The sequence below is a fragment of the Gadus chalcogrammus genome, chromosome 10 (assembly GCF_026213295.1).
Source record: "Gadus chalcogrammus isolate NIFS_2021 chromosome 10, NIFS_Gcha_1.0, whole genome shotgun sequence".
Taxonomy (NCBI): Eukaryota; Metazoa; Chordata; class Actinopteri; order Gadiformes; family Gadidae; genus Gadus; species Gadus chalcogrammus.
This window is the reverse complement of record NC_079421.1, coordinates 15,938,370-15,958,462: the sequence shown is the minus strand read 5'-3', so window position 1 is coordinate 15,958,462 and position 20,093 is coordinate 15,938,370. Positions and strand designations below refer to the sequence as shown.

Below are 20,093 nucleotides of genomic sequence, written 5' to 3'. Positions count from 1 at the left end.
GGTGATTTGGTGACGAGTCTATTGCGTCATAACCAGGCAACATGGCGCCGATGTTGGTCTCGCTGAAATGTGGATTTTATTACCAAAGACGGAGATTAGCTGTTCTGTTTCGCCAAACGAGTTCGTATCACGCGTGGAACAAAAGTGAGAAACCCAGCAGATTGGATCCTAAACATCAGAGAAGATATCTGGTAAGGTGACGCCTGTGGCTTTGGGAAAAGGACACTACTTTTAGAGACAGTCACCGCAAGGACACATATCTAACTTAAATCTGTCTAACACCACAATACATTCGTCCTCCTAACTAAATTACATTTCTTTCAGGTATATTAGCTAGTACGTCATGGGATATGTGGTATTCATGTTCCAAGATCAGTGGCTGTCATGTAACCTTGGATAACGTTGACTACATAAAACACTTGTTAGGCCGCCCTGTAGCCGATATCTTTTATAGTGAACTCCTAAAGTCAACTTTGTTAATATAGGAAGGGAAGGATCTTTATTTGGAAGATGCCATTGGTTGGGTATTATGGCCAACTTTGTTGTAGATGTATGGATCCACCTATTACACCAATGCTAATGTTTTAGTCTTGGGTTAAAGGGCCTCAACACATAAAAAACGTTATCGCATGTCCTATGGTCACATTAGATAAGGCCACTGTCTCCTTATTATCATTGGGTTAACAAGGGTCGCCCCACCCCCTGCACGTCATCAGTGCCATCGCATTTAGGTTTGACCCATCATGATGAGTCTGTTTTTTTTTTATTACACCTTTCTGGTGTCTTGAACGTGAAGTAGAACTCAAGATTCAGGATTCACTTTATTTTCACACAAAGTGAACCATTTGGATTGGGCAATCAGCCATGCTGCAGCCGCAACAGACATTCCACTTACAGTAAAACGTACAAAGATGTTAGTTAATAAGTAGCTGAATATAGCAAGGTTCCCAAAAGCTCTCCTATACAAACAGAATAAACACGCATATGAAATGCCCTAGTCTTCACAAATCCCTTTAAAGAACCACGATCCTTCGATGTCCCTCCTGGCCTTTTCTTATCTGCCTTAACTTAAAGTTGTACTGTAGCCACCATCTATGTAGGCAGTAGGCGCCGCGTTCTAGTTTAGGTAGCCCTCTTTCTCTATTGACAAGATGAATAAACTAGACCATCACAGCTGGAATGTGTCCCTGTCTTTATTCATTCTCAGTGAGAGATTTTGTGTTATTACTGACCTCCTCTCATAACCAAGGTATGTGCTTTGTGGATCTACAGAAGTCATTATCTTACAATTCAGTAATTATATATCCAGTCTGCCCTAACAAATGTAGCCGTTGTATACCAATGATAACCACACTACTGATGCATATTCGGAGCACAGCGTGATCATATTTACAACTTTTATTTTATTTGGACTTACACATTTTTGTATCGTCTACCTCCGGAGAATATATTACAATACTTCCAAAACACTAACAATTAAAATTACTGTGTGCTAATCGTTTTTTTTCTTAATCTTTTCAGTTAAATTCACCTTCAAATCTCAGAACAGCATCATGGCATGTCGGCAGGAGCGAAAACAGTCGGCAGATATTGGAAGCAGCCAAAGTGAGTATGGCATGCTATGGGTATTCATGGAGGCTTGTCGACATGTTTATATAACAAGTTCACACCTCTCCTTTTAAAATAATAATACAGTGATGAAGGCTACTGTTGTTCTTCAGGAGATGTTAAAAGTAAACTCGCTGGCTGGTCTTTTTTAAATGTGACCTCATGAAGAGCATGAGGTCATCCAAAGAGCTGTGAATATACAATGTAGAAACCTGCCACCCTCACCCATCTCTGCTGTTTTATTTTCATAATGGATACAAATAAAGTGAGGGGCGAGCAATCTAGCCTGTTTCTTTGTTGTTGTTGTTGTCAGCCTGCCTCTGTTAGATTCATGCACATAATGCATGAGTAGACTGTGGGCTCCGCCACAATGCGTCAAGTACCTCCACTAGCACCATTACATAACATATTGAATAAAAATAAGGGAAACAACAGTCCTACTTGTAGTTAGCAATATTTTTATGCTGAAACAGGAACTCTCTGAACACCACTTCAACCTACAGTTAACACTCAAGTCAAGGTGAAAATGCAGATCTGTATTCTAGCCAAGAGCACTGGCTAGCCTAGCCTATTGTTATTTCACAGTGTATAATAATTTTAAATATGACACATAATTGTGTATTGCCCTCATGGGTGGATTAGGTTACACAAATTAATATTGTATTAACAGCTCCCTCACACGTTTTCTGGTAGTGTATTATAGGCTAAGGCATTTCATAACGTTCTTCTATTTTCAACAGCATTTGCAGGTCAACCACACGAGAACATGTTGGCATGGAAGTGCAGGTGGCCGTCTAAATGCGGATCCCAAAAATGTGGTGAGTTGGCAATGTATTCAGCTTATTGCTTGTTGTTTGTTCGGTTATTGGAACTGCCATTGCTGATTTTATTATCATTATTGTTTTCTTCATTATCAATCATTCACACTTGATTTTGTGTGATTCAGTTAAAGGTTGGGTATGGAATTCGCCTTTTTGGCCATTTTTGCAGAATTACTTGAAATCCTTATCATAACCCACTTACAGCCACTGAGTTAGAAGTACTGACATGAAAATTAAACAAGTCAATCATCTGTGGAACGGGCAGGGCTCGAAAAACTCCAGCCAATGATTTCCAGAGCCACCGAGTTGCATTGGACAGTAATTACGTCAATCAAACGGTCGTACTGCACTCCCCCTCCCCCGCGCCCCGCGCGCGACCCCTTCGTGCAGTACTCGTGACCCAGAGCTCGTGACCCAGAGCAAGCTCCTGTTTGTTGTTATCCTGCGGTAGCTACTGGAACTAGTTAATCCACACTTGGACCTAGCAGCAGAAGACAATTTCCATGGCAGACAAGGCGCCACCATCCCCATGTTGTTTTTTTAATGTTGCCATGTTGTTTAACGAAAACCTACGCTAGCCTGGCTCGCTCTCGCGCATCTGTGTTCGCGCTCGTGCACGATTGCGCGTCCAGGTACTTGGAATGGGTGGAGTCAGCGTTGAAGGAGAGGGGGTAGGACCATTTGAGTTGTGTATTTTCAAAATCTGCTGGCGTTTCCCAAATCCCATACCCAACCTTTAACTATAGTTGATGTTATTTGGACTCAACTTTCCATCCTCCTGTAGATGATAGCAAAGGGAAATATAAGATTTTGTCAGGCAGGCTATTCTTACTCGTACTCTTTCTTTGCTTTAGGGATTTGAGTTCTTATATGGTTGTGAAAATGTTAAAATGTGCGCTGCTCAGTCTATTCATCGTGGCTACCAATTGGACAACCTCTTTTAGACTCAGGTTTTGAATTATTGCGCTCGACTGACCTTCAGAAGTGCATCCAACTGTTTCAAGTTAATTCCCAGCCTTTTCACCTGTGTCAGTTGTTGCCAGATTCATTCTTATTAAAGGCAGGTGTTGGGCACAAATTTGACTTTCATTTGCTTGTTGGAGGGGGGGTTGCCGCGGCAGCGATAGCGTCAAAACCATAGCGCCACCATATTGTCTGGATTAGAGGAATTACCACATGTTCCCTGGCCTATGGACGGTCCCAGTGGCAGCTGCGTGGTGGAGCGTGAGCAAACAGCCACGTTGGCACGGGTGGGCTCCCAACCCCAGCCGTGATGACAGTCCCCGGGTCCCCTGGGACTCACGGTGTCAGGCTGGGGCCCCGGGTCCACCTGGAGACTGGGCTGCTGCCGCTGCTCCTGGGGGCCCCCATGGGAGCCTGCCTGACATTTGATGTTTTGTGTGTGTGTCCAGCAGGCCTGCCCGGCCTGGCCTACCGTCAATCTCCACGCCAATGCAAAGTGTAAACGTAGCTGCCGATATTGGCATAGCCCCATTGGTTTGAAAGTCTAGTTGGTTTTGGTATTTTGACCTATCCAACTTGAACGCTCTTGGATTAAGTATGGTTTGTGTGTTACGCAAGTTTGTGTTGTTTTCTCACGGGAGGTTCGTCTTTTCATGTTTCTTCTCAACAGCTGAAGGAGGTCAACTCTACCCAGATCCTATCTGCAATGCTGTCCTACGTGTGGCCAAAAGACCGACCAGACCTCAGGGCCCGAGTTGTCCTCTCTCTTGGGCTCCTTGCTGGAGCAAAGGTAAGAGTGAAAGCAATACTTGACTTTTAATGGCTTTTAACCACCCATTGATTTCCTTGTCTGGTGATATCTATTATAACACTGCAAGCAAAGCTAATTCTTTCTCATTATATCTTTTACATCTACCTTTCAATATATAATCAAATGATGATTATAACTTCCTATTTAATTAACTTGGCCTAGTATTGTTAGCCATTTATTTACTTGTCTTGTTACACAAGGCCTGCATCTATAATAATAATATCCTGCAGTTGATTATGAGAAGGTTGAATGAAGAATGGCCAGTTAACATTTAAATCCTGGTAGTCACAGATCCTGAGAGCATTGTGTGAATGCTAGAAAGATGCTTCTCTCAACACCATACTGAAAATCGGCTACTAGCTTTTGAGAAAATGCCTAGGTGATAAATCATTGAAAATTGGGGGATAGTTACAGGGACTGAATTAATTAAGTACTTAAATGCCTTCATGATGTGCCAAAATACTAATTGATTAGTTGATATGCATGCAGGACCTTCCTCTGACCTTTTTATATAATCGACAACATTTTGCTCTGGATATAAGGATCCTTATCATCGTCGTGGTGTTTCCCTCTTAAACTTCCACCTGTTTTTGCACAGGCTTCTTTGCAAACTTACATAATGCCTTTCATTATGCAGTGTTAAAATCCTCTCAAATGTTAAAATTCAGATTACCATATCCATGTGATGATATCATCTTCAATAATCAAAACAGTATAACTTCTTAATGACCTATTCTTTAAGAAAAAAAATAATTGATTGCAAACATCAATCAGTATGCATCGTGCCCCATTTCCTCTCTTTGTTGGTGGTCCCTAATTTACACCCTGGAAAACCAATCAGGGAATCTCGGCTCCCAAATAAGTATATCCTGCTGCCACACAGCATGGCTCCCTCTAGTGTGTACAAAGGGGGGAAGAACACACACACAGACGAAAAACCAATCTTCTCCTTCTCGTTTCCTGCTTGGTTGGAGCTAGCCTAGATTTCTGCCAGTTTGTCAGTATCCACCAAAACCACCAGCTGCGTCGAGACAATTGTTAAACCAGCTGAATAATTACGCTGTTACAATGCATCACCCCTCTGCACTTCACATTACCAGTGACATTTTCATTTCACACCACTGATAATAATGATCCCCGTGTTTTGAGTTGGTCTGGAACACGGTCCCTTTTGCCTGGGGAGTGAAGGGGCTCTCTGGTCTCCCCGCCGGTCTGAGTGATGGCTGAGTTTCACATTGTAAACAGAGGCTAATTCCCTACGGCCCCCGAAGGCCCCACCTGAGAAATGGACTCGATCCCTACATGAGATGTCATGTCTCCAGGTGCAGAATTGACACGGCGCCGCACCGGCGCCCGTGGTGTTGGATGTAAATGGATGAGCTAACAACCACGTCATCTTCCTCGTCGCGGGGTACGCGTCGGCGGCACTGAGGCCGTGTTTGGGTCGGTGGTGACGGTGCTCGGGCTGTTTATGTGTCTTGTGCTGTTGTCTTGGCAGCAAAGTGGCTGATATTGTGGTGCTCCCCAAGGGACTCTTGAGTTCTTCTATTGTCCAGGCATAATGCTGAAGGGTATACAGAGCTAACCCTGGAGTCTGTGGTGTAAATGGAGCGCTATTAGGTGGGACTCTGTGTCACTCCCCCCCCCCCCCCCAGGGCTGCAAAGCCGTACTACATAGACAAGTGGCCATTTTGTGCCACTTTCTTTTGTGATGTTTATTTTTCTTTTTTTTGTTGTGTTTTGTTTGTGTAAAGAAAAGGTATCACACAACTGGGAAGATGGATGGCATGTGTTTCCCCTGTGGTTTTTCTTTTCGTGTGTGTGTGTGTGTGTGTGTGTGTGTGTGTGTGTGTGTGTGTGTGTGTGTGTGTGTGTGTGTGTGTGTGTGTGTGTGTGTGTGTGTGTGTGTGTGTGTGTGTGTGTGTGTGTGTGTGTGTGTGTGTGTGTGTTCCAACAGAAATGCTCTCGTACAATGGTATAACTAACATAACAGAAATTAGCATGTGAGTGCACTATGTGAAAGGGCTAACATTTTTAGACATAACTGCATATACAGTCTCCAGTCCATTTCTATCGTGTGGGTTATACTGTTTCTTTGGGGTGGGGGGGGGGCGGAAGGGGGTGGATATCGACCGATTAATCAGCCATCTGCTTTTTCCCTCTCAAAACACGTTGCTATATCGGCCTCTAAAGATCCACTATCAGTCGACCTCTTGAAGGAGTTTTCTTGGTTAATTAAAATTATTATTAGGTTTTATATTTATGCTTCCTACAAGTAGTCTGAAGACATTTATGAGTCAATGCCACCTACAGTATCGTCATGCTTTTTAAATGGTCTGTAGCAGAACCCTGTTGGACTGTCAATTCTAACATATCCCTTCAATGACCACAACAAGTGAGAGGAATGCAGTAGGGGCCACCTAAAATATGCATGTTAACGACGTTCATAATAAAAGCATTAGGGGCGCCCGAAATAATAAATTAAATTGCACGGCTTATTGTAGTGGAGCTAGTAACTGGTGGCGGCACTACTCCACTGCTTGATGGAGGTAGAGGAAACACACATATACATCTATATAATATAATATATATATATATTACACACCCCATGGTGTTATGGGATTGAAAGGTTTCGCCTCAAATGTGCTCCAAATATAAGTGCAGATCCCTGCCGTGTTCGCTCGCTGGCCTAATGTGCTGCGGTTCACCCAGCCTGAGTCACACAGCTGTCCCTGTGCTTTTAATTAGACCTAATAACCATCTCAATTCCATTAGTGGCATGCATCACCCACCACCAGAGCGCCAGCGCAGCCAACTGAGGCACACAATCGCACGCACGCACGCACGCACGCACGCAGGCGGATGTACATGCATGTGTGTTTATTTTGCATGTTCATTCGTATATATATATTCCAATTGATTTTCTTCGGCCAGAGGTCCCTTGAAGTTATTAGCAGCCGACTGCCAAATGATTCTTCTTTTCTTTTTATTTATTGCGTTTTGTTTGCATGAATAATGGACATGACATAGATTGTCAAATTCTACACACACACACACACACACACACACACACACACACACACACACACACACACACACACACACACACACACACACACACACACACACACACACACACACACACACACACACACACACACACACACACACACGGTATGCCTAAATGCTCTGGGCTATGAAAAGGTTTCCCCCTCTCTTGTTGTCGGCTCTCTCTCTTCCTCTCCCCTGAATTCTGCTCTTCTTCCCTCCCTCTCCTCTCCTGCAGATGACTAATGTGACGGTGCCGTTCATGTTTAAGTATGCGGTGGACGAACTCAACCAGATGTCGGGACACATGCTGAACCTGAGTGACGCGCCAAGCACTGTGGCTACCATGGCAACGGCGGTGCTGATTGGCTGTGAGTCCCAGACTTGTTTTTATGCTTTTTTTTTTTCCTTCAGCTGCTGCCAGGTGCCGGGCTCATCAGAGGGGACTATGGGACTGCCTATTATCTCCGGGCTGACCTTTCCCAACACATTCATATCGATGGAGCTGCGCAACCTGCACTTTCCCGTCCTATTTACTTTACTTTTAGCTTTTACATCATGGCCGTCCTCGTCTGGTGGAGTTCTCTTCCAGTTAATCCACATGGTTCCCTTGCGTCTCCCGTTAACTTTAGTGTGTGTGTGTGTGTGTGTGTGTGTGTGTGTGTGTGTGTGTGTGTGTGTGTGTGTGTGTGTGTGTGTGTGTGTGTGTGTGTGTGTGTGTGTGTGTGTGTGTGTGTGTGTGTGTGTGTGTGTGTGTTTAACCTCAGCTGTGTGCTACCACGAATGACGGGACAGAAAGCGTCCAGAATAGCTGGAAGTCTTGATGGCCTTTTGTAAAAAACCCTGGACACAGTTGTTTTGTAAATAGCATCAGAAAGTGTAATTGGTCATCAACAGCAAGAGGCTTTTAACGAGGGTTTATAATTATTTCTGTTTGGCACATCACGGTTTCTCTCACTCCCTCGTCCAAGTGGACGTTGTTAAACAACGCGGGTCAAGGGTCGTTCGCAAGGCGAATCCGAAAGTCCCTTTCCTGATTAGAGGCATCCTGCTGAGGCTGTGATGTGGGGGGGAAAAGGAAAAATCAAATGAATAACGTCAACCGAGCACTCGGCACAAGTCACTCTGGCCTGGTGTGAGATCAGATTGGATGTACTCTGCACTTACCCCTGTAGCCACTTATTTTAATAAGCCCACTTAGGTGCTGCACACTAATGCTGTCTGTGGAATAATTGGGGCATAGGAACACAACCGCAGACTGGGGAGCATTAGAATAAGAGCAAGAATGAAAGGCTTTTTCTCGTGGACAATGGAAATTAGATTCCCTGTTCCCAATTTGAGATGCTTGCTGCAGCGAGACAGTGAAATTCGGCTGAAAAGGTTGCGCCGTGTTCACTGTTCATTCCACCTTGTCACACGGAGACGCGTTCATTAAACGAGTATTCCCGTTTAACGCCACATTACAGCCCGTGAAGACCGAGCAGAGCCAAGCCTTTATTGCCCCCGCCTTTGGTTTCTGCAGGCGGTTCTAGAGTGTTCACAGTCTGTTGAATCGAGCAACGCGCAAGTCATACATGCGATCCACGTGTATGATGTTACGGGAGGATCTCGCAGAACGGAATAGTGGGTTGCGTTGTATTATTGGATGCTTAATTTAGCATGGGCTAATGCAGGAGCTTTGCTATTATTTTTAATTGGAACCTCGCGCTCCACAAAAATGCTCTACAAAGAAAACAAACGACTAACGCAAAATAAAAATAAAATGTATTCCGCAAAACCTCTCCCCACTATCGACAGCGCTGCATCAGCCCAGGCGGTTGAGAAATTTGAGCTTGTTCACTGACAAATAATTCCTTTTCCCCGGTACACTTATTAAAAACCTCCTCCCCCTCTTCTGGTATTCCGCTCACACGTGCATCCCCCTCCTCACCAAACACACACACATGCAGGCACACCCTCCCCCTGTCTGCAGAGCGCTGCCCTGCCTCCCACCAGTAGTGAGACTTCAGTCGGCATCCTGCGCTGTAATTAGAGAGCCTAAAGGGGGGGTGTGGGGCTTGGGCTGCCGCTGCTGCATAGAAAAGGTTTGCACAGCAGCTAAGACGGTCCTGCCTTCTTCTTTTGTGCAAGCATTCAATCTGTTTCTCCCCATCCACCTCCTGGTCTGCCTGAGAATGTACCATCTTAGGTCCGACCCTGGTGGTCGCTGCCCCCACCACCGCGTCCTTTTATGAATCTCTGTTGCCCCGGTCAGAGCTTCCGGTGAGAATCGCCGTCGGGATTCTTGCTCTTCGAGGAGGAGCACGCGTCGTCCTCTCCAAACCCACTCTTGCCCCCCCGACCATCTCCCCTCAATTTCTTCCTCTCGCCACCTCGCAGACGGCGCCTCGCGGGCCTGCTCCTCCCTCTTCAACGAGCTGCGGAACGCCGTGTTCGGCAAGGTGGCCCAGAGCTCCATCCGCCGCATCGCCAAGAACGTCTTCCTGCACCTGCACAACCTGGACCTGGGCTTCCACCTCAGCCGCCAGACGGGCGCGCTCTCCAAGGCCATCGACCGCGGCACACGGGGCATCTCCTTCGTGCTCAGCGCCCTGGTGTTCAACCTGGGCCCCACCATCTTCGAGATGGGCCTGGTCAGCGCCATCCTGGTGAGAGGGCGTGGCCGCACGGCGGTCGATGGGTCAGGAGGCCGTGGCGTTCCAGGGCTACGGTCTCCTGATGGGGTTCAGTTCTATGGAGGAAGCCGCCCGCGTGTTGTCGCTGTGTCTCGTGTGAAACGCGAACGGCGGCAATTAGTGGCTGGCGGTCATTCTCGTAGGACATTGAAATAAGAGGACATTGCGCTGTAGTTTATCTCCCGTGACGGCCCATGACGTTTTATCACCTTAACATTATTATTCTACCCCCCCCCCCCCCCCACCAGCCGATGACCTGGAAATGAGTCATGGAACCAAGGCTGCGTTTTTGTTCTTGAGCAAATTCAAATCCCAGAGTACCTTCTTTCGTAGGGACCCGGAGCCCATTAGATCCAGTGATGAATCCCACAGCTTTGTAGGGTCTTTGCCGTGTCCCTAATGTCTTCCTGTGGTGAATGTCCCCTCCCCGCCCCCCAATCCTTGGCGGGCACCAAAGAATGGCCCCTTTATGGCTCTGTGCTATTATCCCACTCGGGGCCCATAATGTCAGCTCGTCTGTAATGAGGGCAGACTCCATTGCCCTAATGGCTAAAGCATTAGCACGATTAGTTTTTGTATTTTCCCCTCCATTTGTAACAATCAATTTCATAGTAGAATGGCCAAAAAGAGTGCGTCGGCAGATATTAGTGAGCCGTATTCAAATTTTCACTCAGACGCTTCTCTCTCTCTCTCTCTCTCTCTCTCCTCTCTCTCCTCTCTCCTCTCTCCTCTCTCTCCTTTCTCTCTCCTTTTTTTTTTTTTTTTCTCCCCCCACAGTACTACAAGTGTGGCGGGCACTTTGCGGCCGTGGCGGTGGGCACCTTATCGATGTACGCGGCCTTCACCATTCTGGTCACTCAGTGGAGGTAAAACAGCGTCCTTTCTCCTCGCTGACTCACCGTCAATTGTTCTGCTGTCGCACCACAGGCTTTGTCCCTGCTTGTTGGATTTCCCCCGGCCATCACAGCGTTCTCGACCCATTGTTTCCCCCCCCCCCCCCCCCCCCCCCCTGCCACCGCATCGTTGCTCTGTCTTAATTGCACATCGAGGGACCTCCTCTGGGGTCTCGGTTTGAGGATGCTATGGAAGGGGTGTGTTGTTAACAACCCCCACCGTCTCTGTTCCCAGGACCCGCTTCCGGATAGAGATGAACAAGGCAGACAACGAGGCAGGCAACGCCGCCATCGACTCTCTGCTCAACTACGAGACCGTCAAGGTGAGAACAGCTCCCCCCCCCCGAGCGAGCACACCCCTCCATCACTGACGTTTAAGGAAGAAATGCGCACAGCCAGCACATCTATGCACCATTACCATTGAGGCCAATTTGGATGCATCTGGGTGTATTTTTGCTTCTGTTACAATTCCCTGCCAAGTGCTGGGTGACACTCGCAGGGAATCCTATTGTTCGGATGTTTTGAGACGCATTCGGGGACCTGTGGTTATTTTAAAGTAGGTATTGTGGTTGATTTGATGCCAAAGCAATCGCATGCGTCAATGTGGGCTCATGTAGCCCTTTTTGATAGGATGCGTTCATATCATGGTGTGACCGTAGAAGCTGACTCTTTTATGGGTTTAACTCTTATCACACCACTGGGTCAATGGGCAACCTGAAAGAATGCATATGTAATCCGTTGTTTCAAATGGATAAGAAATATGACGTATGCGTGTGGCAACTAGTGGATGTGTAAGGCATTGCGAAGGAACCTTTTGTCACATGTGCAGTCACATTATGCAATGAAACGCAATGGCAAAGTCTTTTCATTATCACCCCGCCTTAAACTACCATCCCCCCCCTCCCATAAGCCCCTCTTCTTTCTCACCCCTGTTTCGTCACCCCTTCTTTTTTGTCTCACCCTAGTGATTTTTTTTTTTGTCCTCTCCACATGTAAGCCACGACACAATGATGTGAACAAATATTTGCACCCAGATTCGCTCTCCGATAGTGCTGTGTTTCATTAGCATGATTACCCACTGGCAAAATTTGTCTTTTAATTAATTTGATTAAAAAAAGCCCCTTCTTTGTTTTTGTTCTCCCACCGTCTCCCTCCTTGAGAAAATCCCTACTTCTGCTGTGTTTATTATTCAAATGAAGGCCGTTTTCTACCTGGTCTTTGGCCTCATTATCGGGTATTATTATCATCAGCATTTATTCAATTTCTTGATTATGCCTCTAGTTCGACACTCTGTGTCAAATTTGGGCCGTGTGGGGATTTTTTTGAATTTTGACTGGAGGTCCCTGCTGATCCGGAGTCGTTCCATGGGACGTGCTGTGCGAGGTGGTGACACACACACCTTCTGAGCGGGATCCTCCTTGTCTTTGTTGTTAAGCCATGTTCCATGCAGCCTGGTTGTGCACGGAAACCCTTCCCCGTCTCTCCCTGAGCTTTTCATCCCTTTAGTGGTTCCTGCAGATATATTTTGGTAGCCACGTTATTCCCTCTGCCGCATTCCGCTTTTTTTTTTTTTTGTGTCCTGCTCTTCCCTTAATGTTTTGTTTTTGTGGTATTCTTTGTCATCTGTGTCAATGCGGCTGGATTTAGCATCACTGTGAGCACTGAGTGTGCATACGTAATTAGATCCCCCGCCCACTCAGAAATCCGTTCCACTTCCACAAAAGGCCCTGGCTGACATCCTGGGCACGACAGAGCCACGCTCAGGAACCCCCCCCCCCCCACACACACACACACACACACCTCTACTTCTTCCATATGTTTCCTGTGCATAGATGACAACAGAACCCTCAACGGCTGCACTCATTGGCCAGCGTGATCGAGTGCCCACTTAGTTGGAGCAAGAGAAATAACATCACACACGCTAAACAAAAAGCTATTGGATAACGAGCAGGCAAAGGTTAAGTGCCAGCTTCGTCGTGCTACGTTTTTTTGTGGATTTAGCCTTAAACTTGGGAGTTGTTTTTTTTGCGTATTTTGTTTGTCACAGGGCCCGTTGTTTTATATGGAATGCAAGGCTGCAATGTTTTTACTTAATTTCCCTGTTCCCGCCCACTTATCGCCAAGAGATTTCAGCAAGGGCACTTTCTTTCAGTCTGTCGAGGCATTTTAACTGGTTTTTAGTACCAAGTTACTCAAACTAACACATTTGCTTATGAATAAATACATATTTCTGCCTCGTTTCCACATTGAAAGCCTATTTTGGATTTATTTAAGCAAGCCCATGCTCATTCACTTAGGGATGCAAGCCCTGCATATGAAGAACATGGATATAAGCGGCTTTGCAGGGATTCGGATATCATTAAACACACGCTTTCTTGTGCTCGCACACACTAATATTTTTCTTCTGTATATAGTTATATACCGCTAGTCCAGCTGTACGATAATTACAGATCAATCTGATGTTTCCTTTACAAAGTTTATTCTGGCAGAGCTATCAAGGGATCTTCTTTTATAGATCAGTACTAAACAAGAGCTTCATAGGACTGTTAAGTTTCAGAACGGCAATATAGCTCTGAGGCAGGTTGTGTTAAGGGGGACTGCCTTGATGCAGAGCTTTGATCCCGCCATCATTTCACCTCCGCCACACTCCTGACGTCTGCCTCCATCCCTACCTACCCTTCTACCCAATCAAACCCGTCCCTTCTCTATCTTTCCACCTCCGTCTCCCAGTACTTTAACAATGAAAATTACGAGGCAGAGCGATACGACAACTACCTGAAGACCTACGAGTCGTCGTCGCTGAAGACCACCAGCACGCTGGCGCTGCTCAACTTCGGCCAGAGCGCCATCTTCAGCGTGGGCCTGACTGGCATCATGGTGCTCGCCAGCAAGGGCATCATGGCAGGTGAGGTTTGGAAATGGGAGCACGGTAGCATGGAAATTGATGAGAGATTTTTTAAAAGCAAACCATGAATATATTTGCATGGTGTTAGAGCTAAGATATGCTTAAAAATAAGGCATTTTGGGTACATTTATTTAGTTTAGCCAAAGTAACGAACTAACATGGACGACATGTAAATGAGTCCTTTGCAGAAGACATTAAAAGGAGGTGTACCCCAATTAGATTCAGCCCGTCTCATGCATGTCACTATTGATTTGCTCCAACTCCACCGTGCGAACAGTTCCACGAAACCGAGCTGCCTGCCTCTTTGTAACCCATGACTCACCGATTCATCTGTGGTGGTTTTTTTGTGGCAGGTACGATGACGGTGGGAGACCTGGTCATGGTCAACGGCCTGCTGTTCCAGCTCTCGCTTCCCCTCAATTTCCTGGGCACCGTGTACCGAGAGACCAGACAAGCGCTCATAGACATGCACACGTTGTTCACCCTGCTCAGCGTCGACCCCAAGATCAAGGTAATATCCCTGCCGAAGCTTGAACCGGGCCCCCCTTTTTCTAAACACCTGCCATGCTTTTCAAACATTTACCCACAAGCTTTTCTGCATTCACTCATCGGCAAGGATTTGGGTTCATGGACCGCGAGAACTATTAGGTGTAGAAAACTTGAAAGCGGCATATCTGATGCTCTTGCCCCTCGCTCAGAGAGTCCTTAACGTTTCGTATTTCCGAATCGCCTCGTTCATTCGTGTTAATGAAGCGTGTGACTAAATGGTCTCTTAATGAGGACAGCAAGCGCTGTGGAGATGACTGCTGCCACTTAAGGAGTGTGAGGAAAATGTACAGGTTTGACTGGGGGGAAGGGAGAAGGGGGGGCGTTGTCATGGGTGTGAGATTCCCTAGTCCACCTGGCAATTAATATCACTTGAGCCCTGGCGTCCAACACATTGTCACGATCAAGATTATGAAGGCTTGTAGGTTATTGGAAACTGTGTTTGGTGTTGGGAGTTTGAAATGTTAGTAATGCAGGGATATTCAAACTGCGGTCATCATTTGGGAATGCAAGATGCCCTTTGTGTGATGGTAGCAAAAAGGAAATTAGCGAGGACATCTCGTCCTCGCTGTGTGCTGGCTACAGCTGTGCACTCCTTTTTTTTAATATCTTTTTGATTGTACAAATATCATTTTTGGATCTGCATTTTATCACTGCCTGTTATTAGTCTCTTTTGTAAATGTAGATAATTAGGCACAATATTGAGGTGTTTTTTTTCAGGGTGCATTTGGCACGGCTTGAAAGCGATCCACAAAAAAAGTGTTTTGCTCAGGATTTTGGGGCGATGCAGTGTGCTGTTACCTTAGGGATCCGACAGCATGCCCCCCCCAGTATTCAATCTGGATGCTTTGAAAAGGAAATAAGGAGAGCTTGGGGATGGGACTGATGAATAGTTGTCCCTGTATAAACAAGCTCATAGTTTTCTGTTTGTTTTTAGGGAAGCCAAGAGATGGATCTACTTGTATTTGGCACTATCCCTTCAATATGACACATGTTTTTGCCTGCAAACCTCAAATGCAGAAAATGAAGGCCATTTTTTACAACGCAAAACCGTGCATCTTGCGTCACAGAAGCGCACTTAAGAGCAAATGTCGGCCTGCCCGCTTAACAATATGGATGCCACTCCTATCCCTAGCCTGTAATTACAGTAGGAAAATGAATCTGCCCAGTTATTTTCACTCATCACTAATGCTCCTCTCCATTGTCTCTCCCTGTGGGATGGCACTGCCTGGCAACCCATTACTGCTTGAACACAGTTTAACAGTCTCTCTCTCTCTCTCTCTCTCTTTCTCTTTCTTTCTCTCTCTCTCTCTCTCTCTCTCTCTCTCTCTCTCTCTCTCTCTCTCTCTCTCTCTCTCTCTCTCTCTCTCTCTCTCTCTCTCTCTCTCTCTCTCTCTCTCTCTCTCTCTCTCTCTCTCTCTCTCTCTCTCTCTCTCTCTCTCTCTCTCTCTCTCTCTCTCTCTCTCTCTCTCTCTCTCATCCTTTCTTTCCCTCCCCCACCAACTCGCCCTTTTTATGCAGATGCAACCCACCCACCCCTCCCCCATTAAAACCGCTCTGAAAATGTTATTTGATTTTGCCACCGTCACACACCTTCCTCCCGCACTTCCCAACTCTCCGCCCCCCCCCCCCCTTCCCTCCTCTTTTCCATTTTGTTGTGTGGAATTAACATCTGTTTATACAAATGAACCGAGTGTTACCATCTATATTCATTGCCTGTGGGGGGGGGTGGGGGGGGGGCATAGTGGGTGATTATGTTGCTATTAGTATAGACGCAGGGCGACTCCCAGGCGAGGTCGGCGATCTGAAAAAAAAACGGCAATCCTTTTTAGGTACGACGACAACAAAGGAGCGAAGACTCCCAATCAGGGCCGTGGTATCTTTAAATGGTCTGTTCACAATTGGAGGGTGTTGAGTTGAGTGGTGGAATGGTTTGGGGGGGGGGGGGGGGGGGGGGGGGGGGGGGGGGGAGGGTATTTAAAGCTTATGCGGTGTGTGTGTCGTTTGCACATACATTGCATCACATTCTGGTCGGTTCAGAGGGGAGGCGCTAGTGCACAGCAGAGGTGAAAGGAATCCCCTCGCAACAGTGAACTGACCTCTCCTCTGTGTGATACCCCACCCAACCCCCCCCTGTGAAGGAGCGTGATCTGGCCCCGATGCTGGCGGTCGAACCGCAGGACGCCACCATCCGCTTCGAGGACGTGTACTTCGAATACATGGACGGCCAGAAGGTGCTGACGGGCGTGTCCTTCGACGTGCCCGCGGGGAAGAAGGTGGCCATCGTCGGTGGCAGCGGGTCAGGGTAGGTGATCTGGATACCCCGGAGAGCCGGTACAAGCGGTGGTGGTGGTGGTGGTGGTGGTGGTGGTGGTGGTGGTGGTGGTGGTGGTGGTGGTGGTTGTTTCGTGTCTCACTAGTCCCCACGCCTCTGGAACTCTCTCCCACTACCCATCCGAACTATAGAGTCTCTCCCCACGTTTTAAAGCCTCCATCAAAACTCACCTGTTCCGATTGGTGCATCCAACTTAACTCCACCCACCAGCAAATTGAATGAATACGTTGCATTGTTTATTTTTTAAATGTGTTTGTTTTTATAGTTACTATATTTGCCTGTTTTTAAATTGTATTTGCTCGTCTAATCTGTAAGGCGACCTTGAGAGTTCTGAAAGGCGCCCTGAAATCAAATGTATTATGATTATTATTATTATTATTATTATTATTATTATTATTAATAGTCCACTCTCTTACCGGTATCCTAGACCACTCCCCTACACAGGTTGATCACCAAGGCCCATGTTTTGTCTCACTTCTTGCAGGAAGAGCACCATCGTGCGACTGCTGTTCCGCTTCTACGAGCCCCAGCAGGGGAACATCTACATCGGGGGCCAGAACATCCGGGACGTCAGCCTGGACAGCCTGCGCAGGGCTCTGGGTGTCGTGCCACAGGTATGTGGAGGAGGCTTACTGCATCAAGCGGGGCTATAGATCGAATTGATATGTGTTTGGGTCGGGATGTGTATATATTAATGTAGGGTTAGGGTTCGCTGCTGGCAGCCATGTCTCCACCAGCAACATGACATGCGTATGTCACTGCAGTTTAACTGTAGTTGTACTACAATGAAATAAGATAAATCAACTTTATTTATATTGATTAAATTTGGCTGGATGATAATGAGATTATGATGATTATCACTGGAGTTATGCTTTGGGATGGGAATCTTTTTTTGTTGCAGATTTGATTTGACAAGCTTTTGAGGGACGGCAGAATATTCAGTTGAAGACCGAAAATATATTTTTTTATTGAATTGCAATGACATTAAATGTAATGAAAGGTCTGACACGGCAAATGTGCATCTGGTGCCTTGCTAACCCATAAGGGCTGGGCACCAAAAAATATAAGCAACTAGGAGGCAGCATAGAACAGTGTAAAGCCAAAGTCACAACACTCGGCAAAGCGTTCATCGCACTCAGCCCACGACGTGATCCCAACAGATGGTCGGCGAACCACTCGTGGCACTTTGTTTTCCCCCAAATCTCCGTCCCATTGTGTGGTTTGTTTCGGCTCGGCGGCTGCCCGGGCCGCCACAGTGAAGCGATTGCCTTAACATTATTTGCATTCCTCCTTTCTTGTGATCGGTGTGCCGTCAGGACGCCGTGCTGTTCCACAACACCATCTACTACAACCTGCAGTACGGCAACCTCAACGCGTCGCGGGAGGACGTGTACCAGGTGGCGCGGCTGGCGGGCCTGCACGACGCCATCCTCAAGATGCCCCACGGCTACGACACGCAGGTCGGCGAGAGGGGACTCAAGCTATCGGGTACGGACCGACGAGGACAACGCTGCATCGCCATGGCGATCGCTCGACGCGTTCTCTCCCCCTGCGCATTCGTGAAGATCCCCTTGTGGGGGGAGGGGAGGTGGGGGGAGGGGAGGTGGGGGAGGGGAGGGATATGACAGGGTTTATTAAACAGAGCTTTGTTTCGAGCCCAGCGTGTGAGTGTGCATCACGCACACGCACACACTCGGAGACACGCGCACATGCAGTCACACACGCATGCAGTCAAGCGCGGTTGTATTTTCACTGCTTCCTCCATGGCCCCCAAGTCGCTTTTAACAAATGTGACTGTAAATTGATGTGACGAAAAAAGGAAATTGTCTTGTTATTGTGAAAGTGGCTATTTAACAACGCAAGCAGGAGCAGCGCCCCAAAGATATGTGTGCAAATGTATGTAAGGCAGGGACATTTCAATAGAGGAAAGATCTCTTCTCAAGCTAGATCACGTTCCTGACACAACGCTAATGTTCCCCTAATGGTTCAGTAAAACAACGATCAAAAACGCCATATTTATGACTATCATTTTAATGCACATTTATGAATATGTAGTGTCACTTAGTAAAAAATTTAAATTCATTTTAAATTAGACTATTGGCTGATGTGGCTTCAAAAGTTTTATCTTATTTTTTTAATTCTTTTTTTCATTTAAGTGGACCAAATTTATTATTGTGCCTGGTTAACAGATGTTCCTTAAATGGAAAAAGATAGTCAAAAGCTGATTTGGCAGCGACTCTCCTTGGGTTTTTCCTCCTGCTTCGCTCGGACGCGTGGGCTGCCACCGTGACGCCTGATGGGAAAATGAACCCCTAATGAATCTGAACTGATAAGACACGACCATTTAATAATTTGGCTCATAGCAACCCTTGCATAACTTATTTAGTCCGAATGCTAAATGTCATTCAAGTCAACATTCAACTCTGCGCAATTACTGCCAGCATGATTGCCTTCATGTGGAGAGAGAGAGAGAGAGAGAGAGAGAGAGAGAGAGAGAGAGAGAGAGAGAGAGAGAGAGAGAGAGAGAGAGAGAGAGAGAGAGAGAGAGAGAGAGAGAGAGAGAGAGAGAGAGAGAGAGAGAGAGAGAGAGAGAGAGAGAGAGAGAGAGAGAGAGAGAGAGAGAGAGAGAGAGAGAGAGAGAGAGAGAGACTGACTATATTCTCATTAATTTCACTGCCTGTGTGTGACTGCTGCCAGAGTGTGCATCGGGCAGTGTTTGGTGGAGGGAGGGGAGGGTGCGCAAGTGCTCCAAGGCTTTCACCTCTGCTGCTGGTGGTATTTATAACCGCTGAACACCAGTTGCTTTGAAAGGACCGCCTGCCATAAAGGCCCGTCTGAGCTCAGCCAGAATTCATATGTGCCCGCACTACAATTTCCCCTTCACAATTGAGCGAGTGCTTCCGGTCCAAGGCCCCTGGCAGGGATGATGTTGTTTTTTTTTGTGCGGCTGCCTTGGTTAATGTTAAACTGGGCCATGGGATGCATTCACACAAACGCAAGGAAACCGCACACCAAACGCAAACACGCGTCTCTCGGAGGCGTCGGTGTCGATGGCGGCGTTGTTGTTGATGTTGTTTTTTTTCTCTGTGGGATCGTCTGCTCGTTTTCTCCAGGAGGGGAGAAGCAGCGGGTCGCCATCGCCCGGGCCATCCTCAAGCAGCCGCCCATCCTGTTGTACGACGAGGCCACGTCCTCCTTGGATTCCATCACAGAAGAGGTGAGCCGCCCCCCCCCCCCGTGTAGACAAGGCCCCGGTGTAGACAAGGCCCCCCCCCCCTACTAACGGTGTGCCCAAGACCACCGTGCGACCACGAGCGCACGCGAGCTCAATCAACTGGGCTCATGTTCACACTTGGCATGCGCGAGTGCCCTTCAATAGCTGTCACTAGGTTATCCAGGTAGCTATGCAATCATTCCGCTCAGACCGCCTCGCTCCTTTTGTCGCGCTACGACCGCTGGGAGGAGTCGGATATGAGCCGAGAGAGGTC

At 47.1% G+C, this 20,093-nt stretch overlaps 1 protein-coding gene across 1 annotated transcript in view; it reads left to right on the top strand.

The window, feature by feature from the left end:
* The first annotated feature begins 1 nt into the window (after position 1).
* abcb7 (ATP-binding cassette, sub-family B (MDR/TAP), member 7) overlaps positions 2 to 20,093 on the top strand; it is a 22,951-nt gene continuing 2,859 nt past the window's right edge. The window contains exons 1-14 of the mRNA XM_056600031.1: positions 2 to 191; positions 1,522 to 1,605; positions 2,349 to 2,426; positions 4,063 to 4,182; positions 7,490 to 7,622; positions 9,631 to 9,899; positions 10,704 to 10,792; positions 11,055 to 11,142; positions 13,550 to 13,724; positions 14,078 to 14,235; positions 16,412 to 16,575; positions 17,090 to 17,219; positions 17,922 to 18,093; positions 19,719 to 19,822. Coding sequence (XP_056456006.1) covers positions 42 to 191; positions 1,522 to 1,605; positions 2,349 to 2,426; positions 4,063 to 4,182; positions 7,490 to 7,622; positions 9,631 to 9,899; positions 10,704 to 10,792; positions 11,055 to 11,142; positions 13,550 to 13,724; positions 14,078 to 14,235; positions 16,412 to 16,575; positions 17,090 to 17,219; positions 17,922 to 18,093; positions 19,719 to 19,822 — 1,914 coding nt within the window. The 5' untranslated portion in view covers positions 2 to 41. The remainder of the gene's footprint in view (positions 192 to 1,521; positions 1,606 to 2,348; positions 2,427 to 4,062; positions 4,183 to 7,489; positions 7,623 to 9,630; positions 9,900 to 10,703; positions 10,793 to 11,054; positions 11,143 to 13,549; positions 13,725 to 14,077; positions 14,236 to 16,411; positions 16,576 to 17,089; positions 17,220 to 17,921; positions 18,094 to 19,718; positions 19,823 to 20,093) is intronic.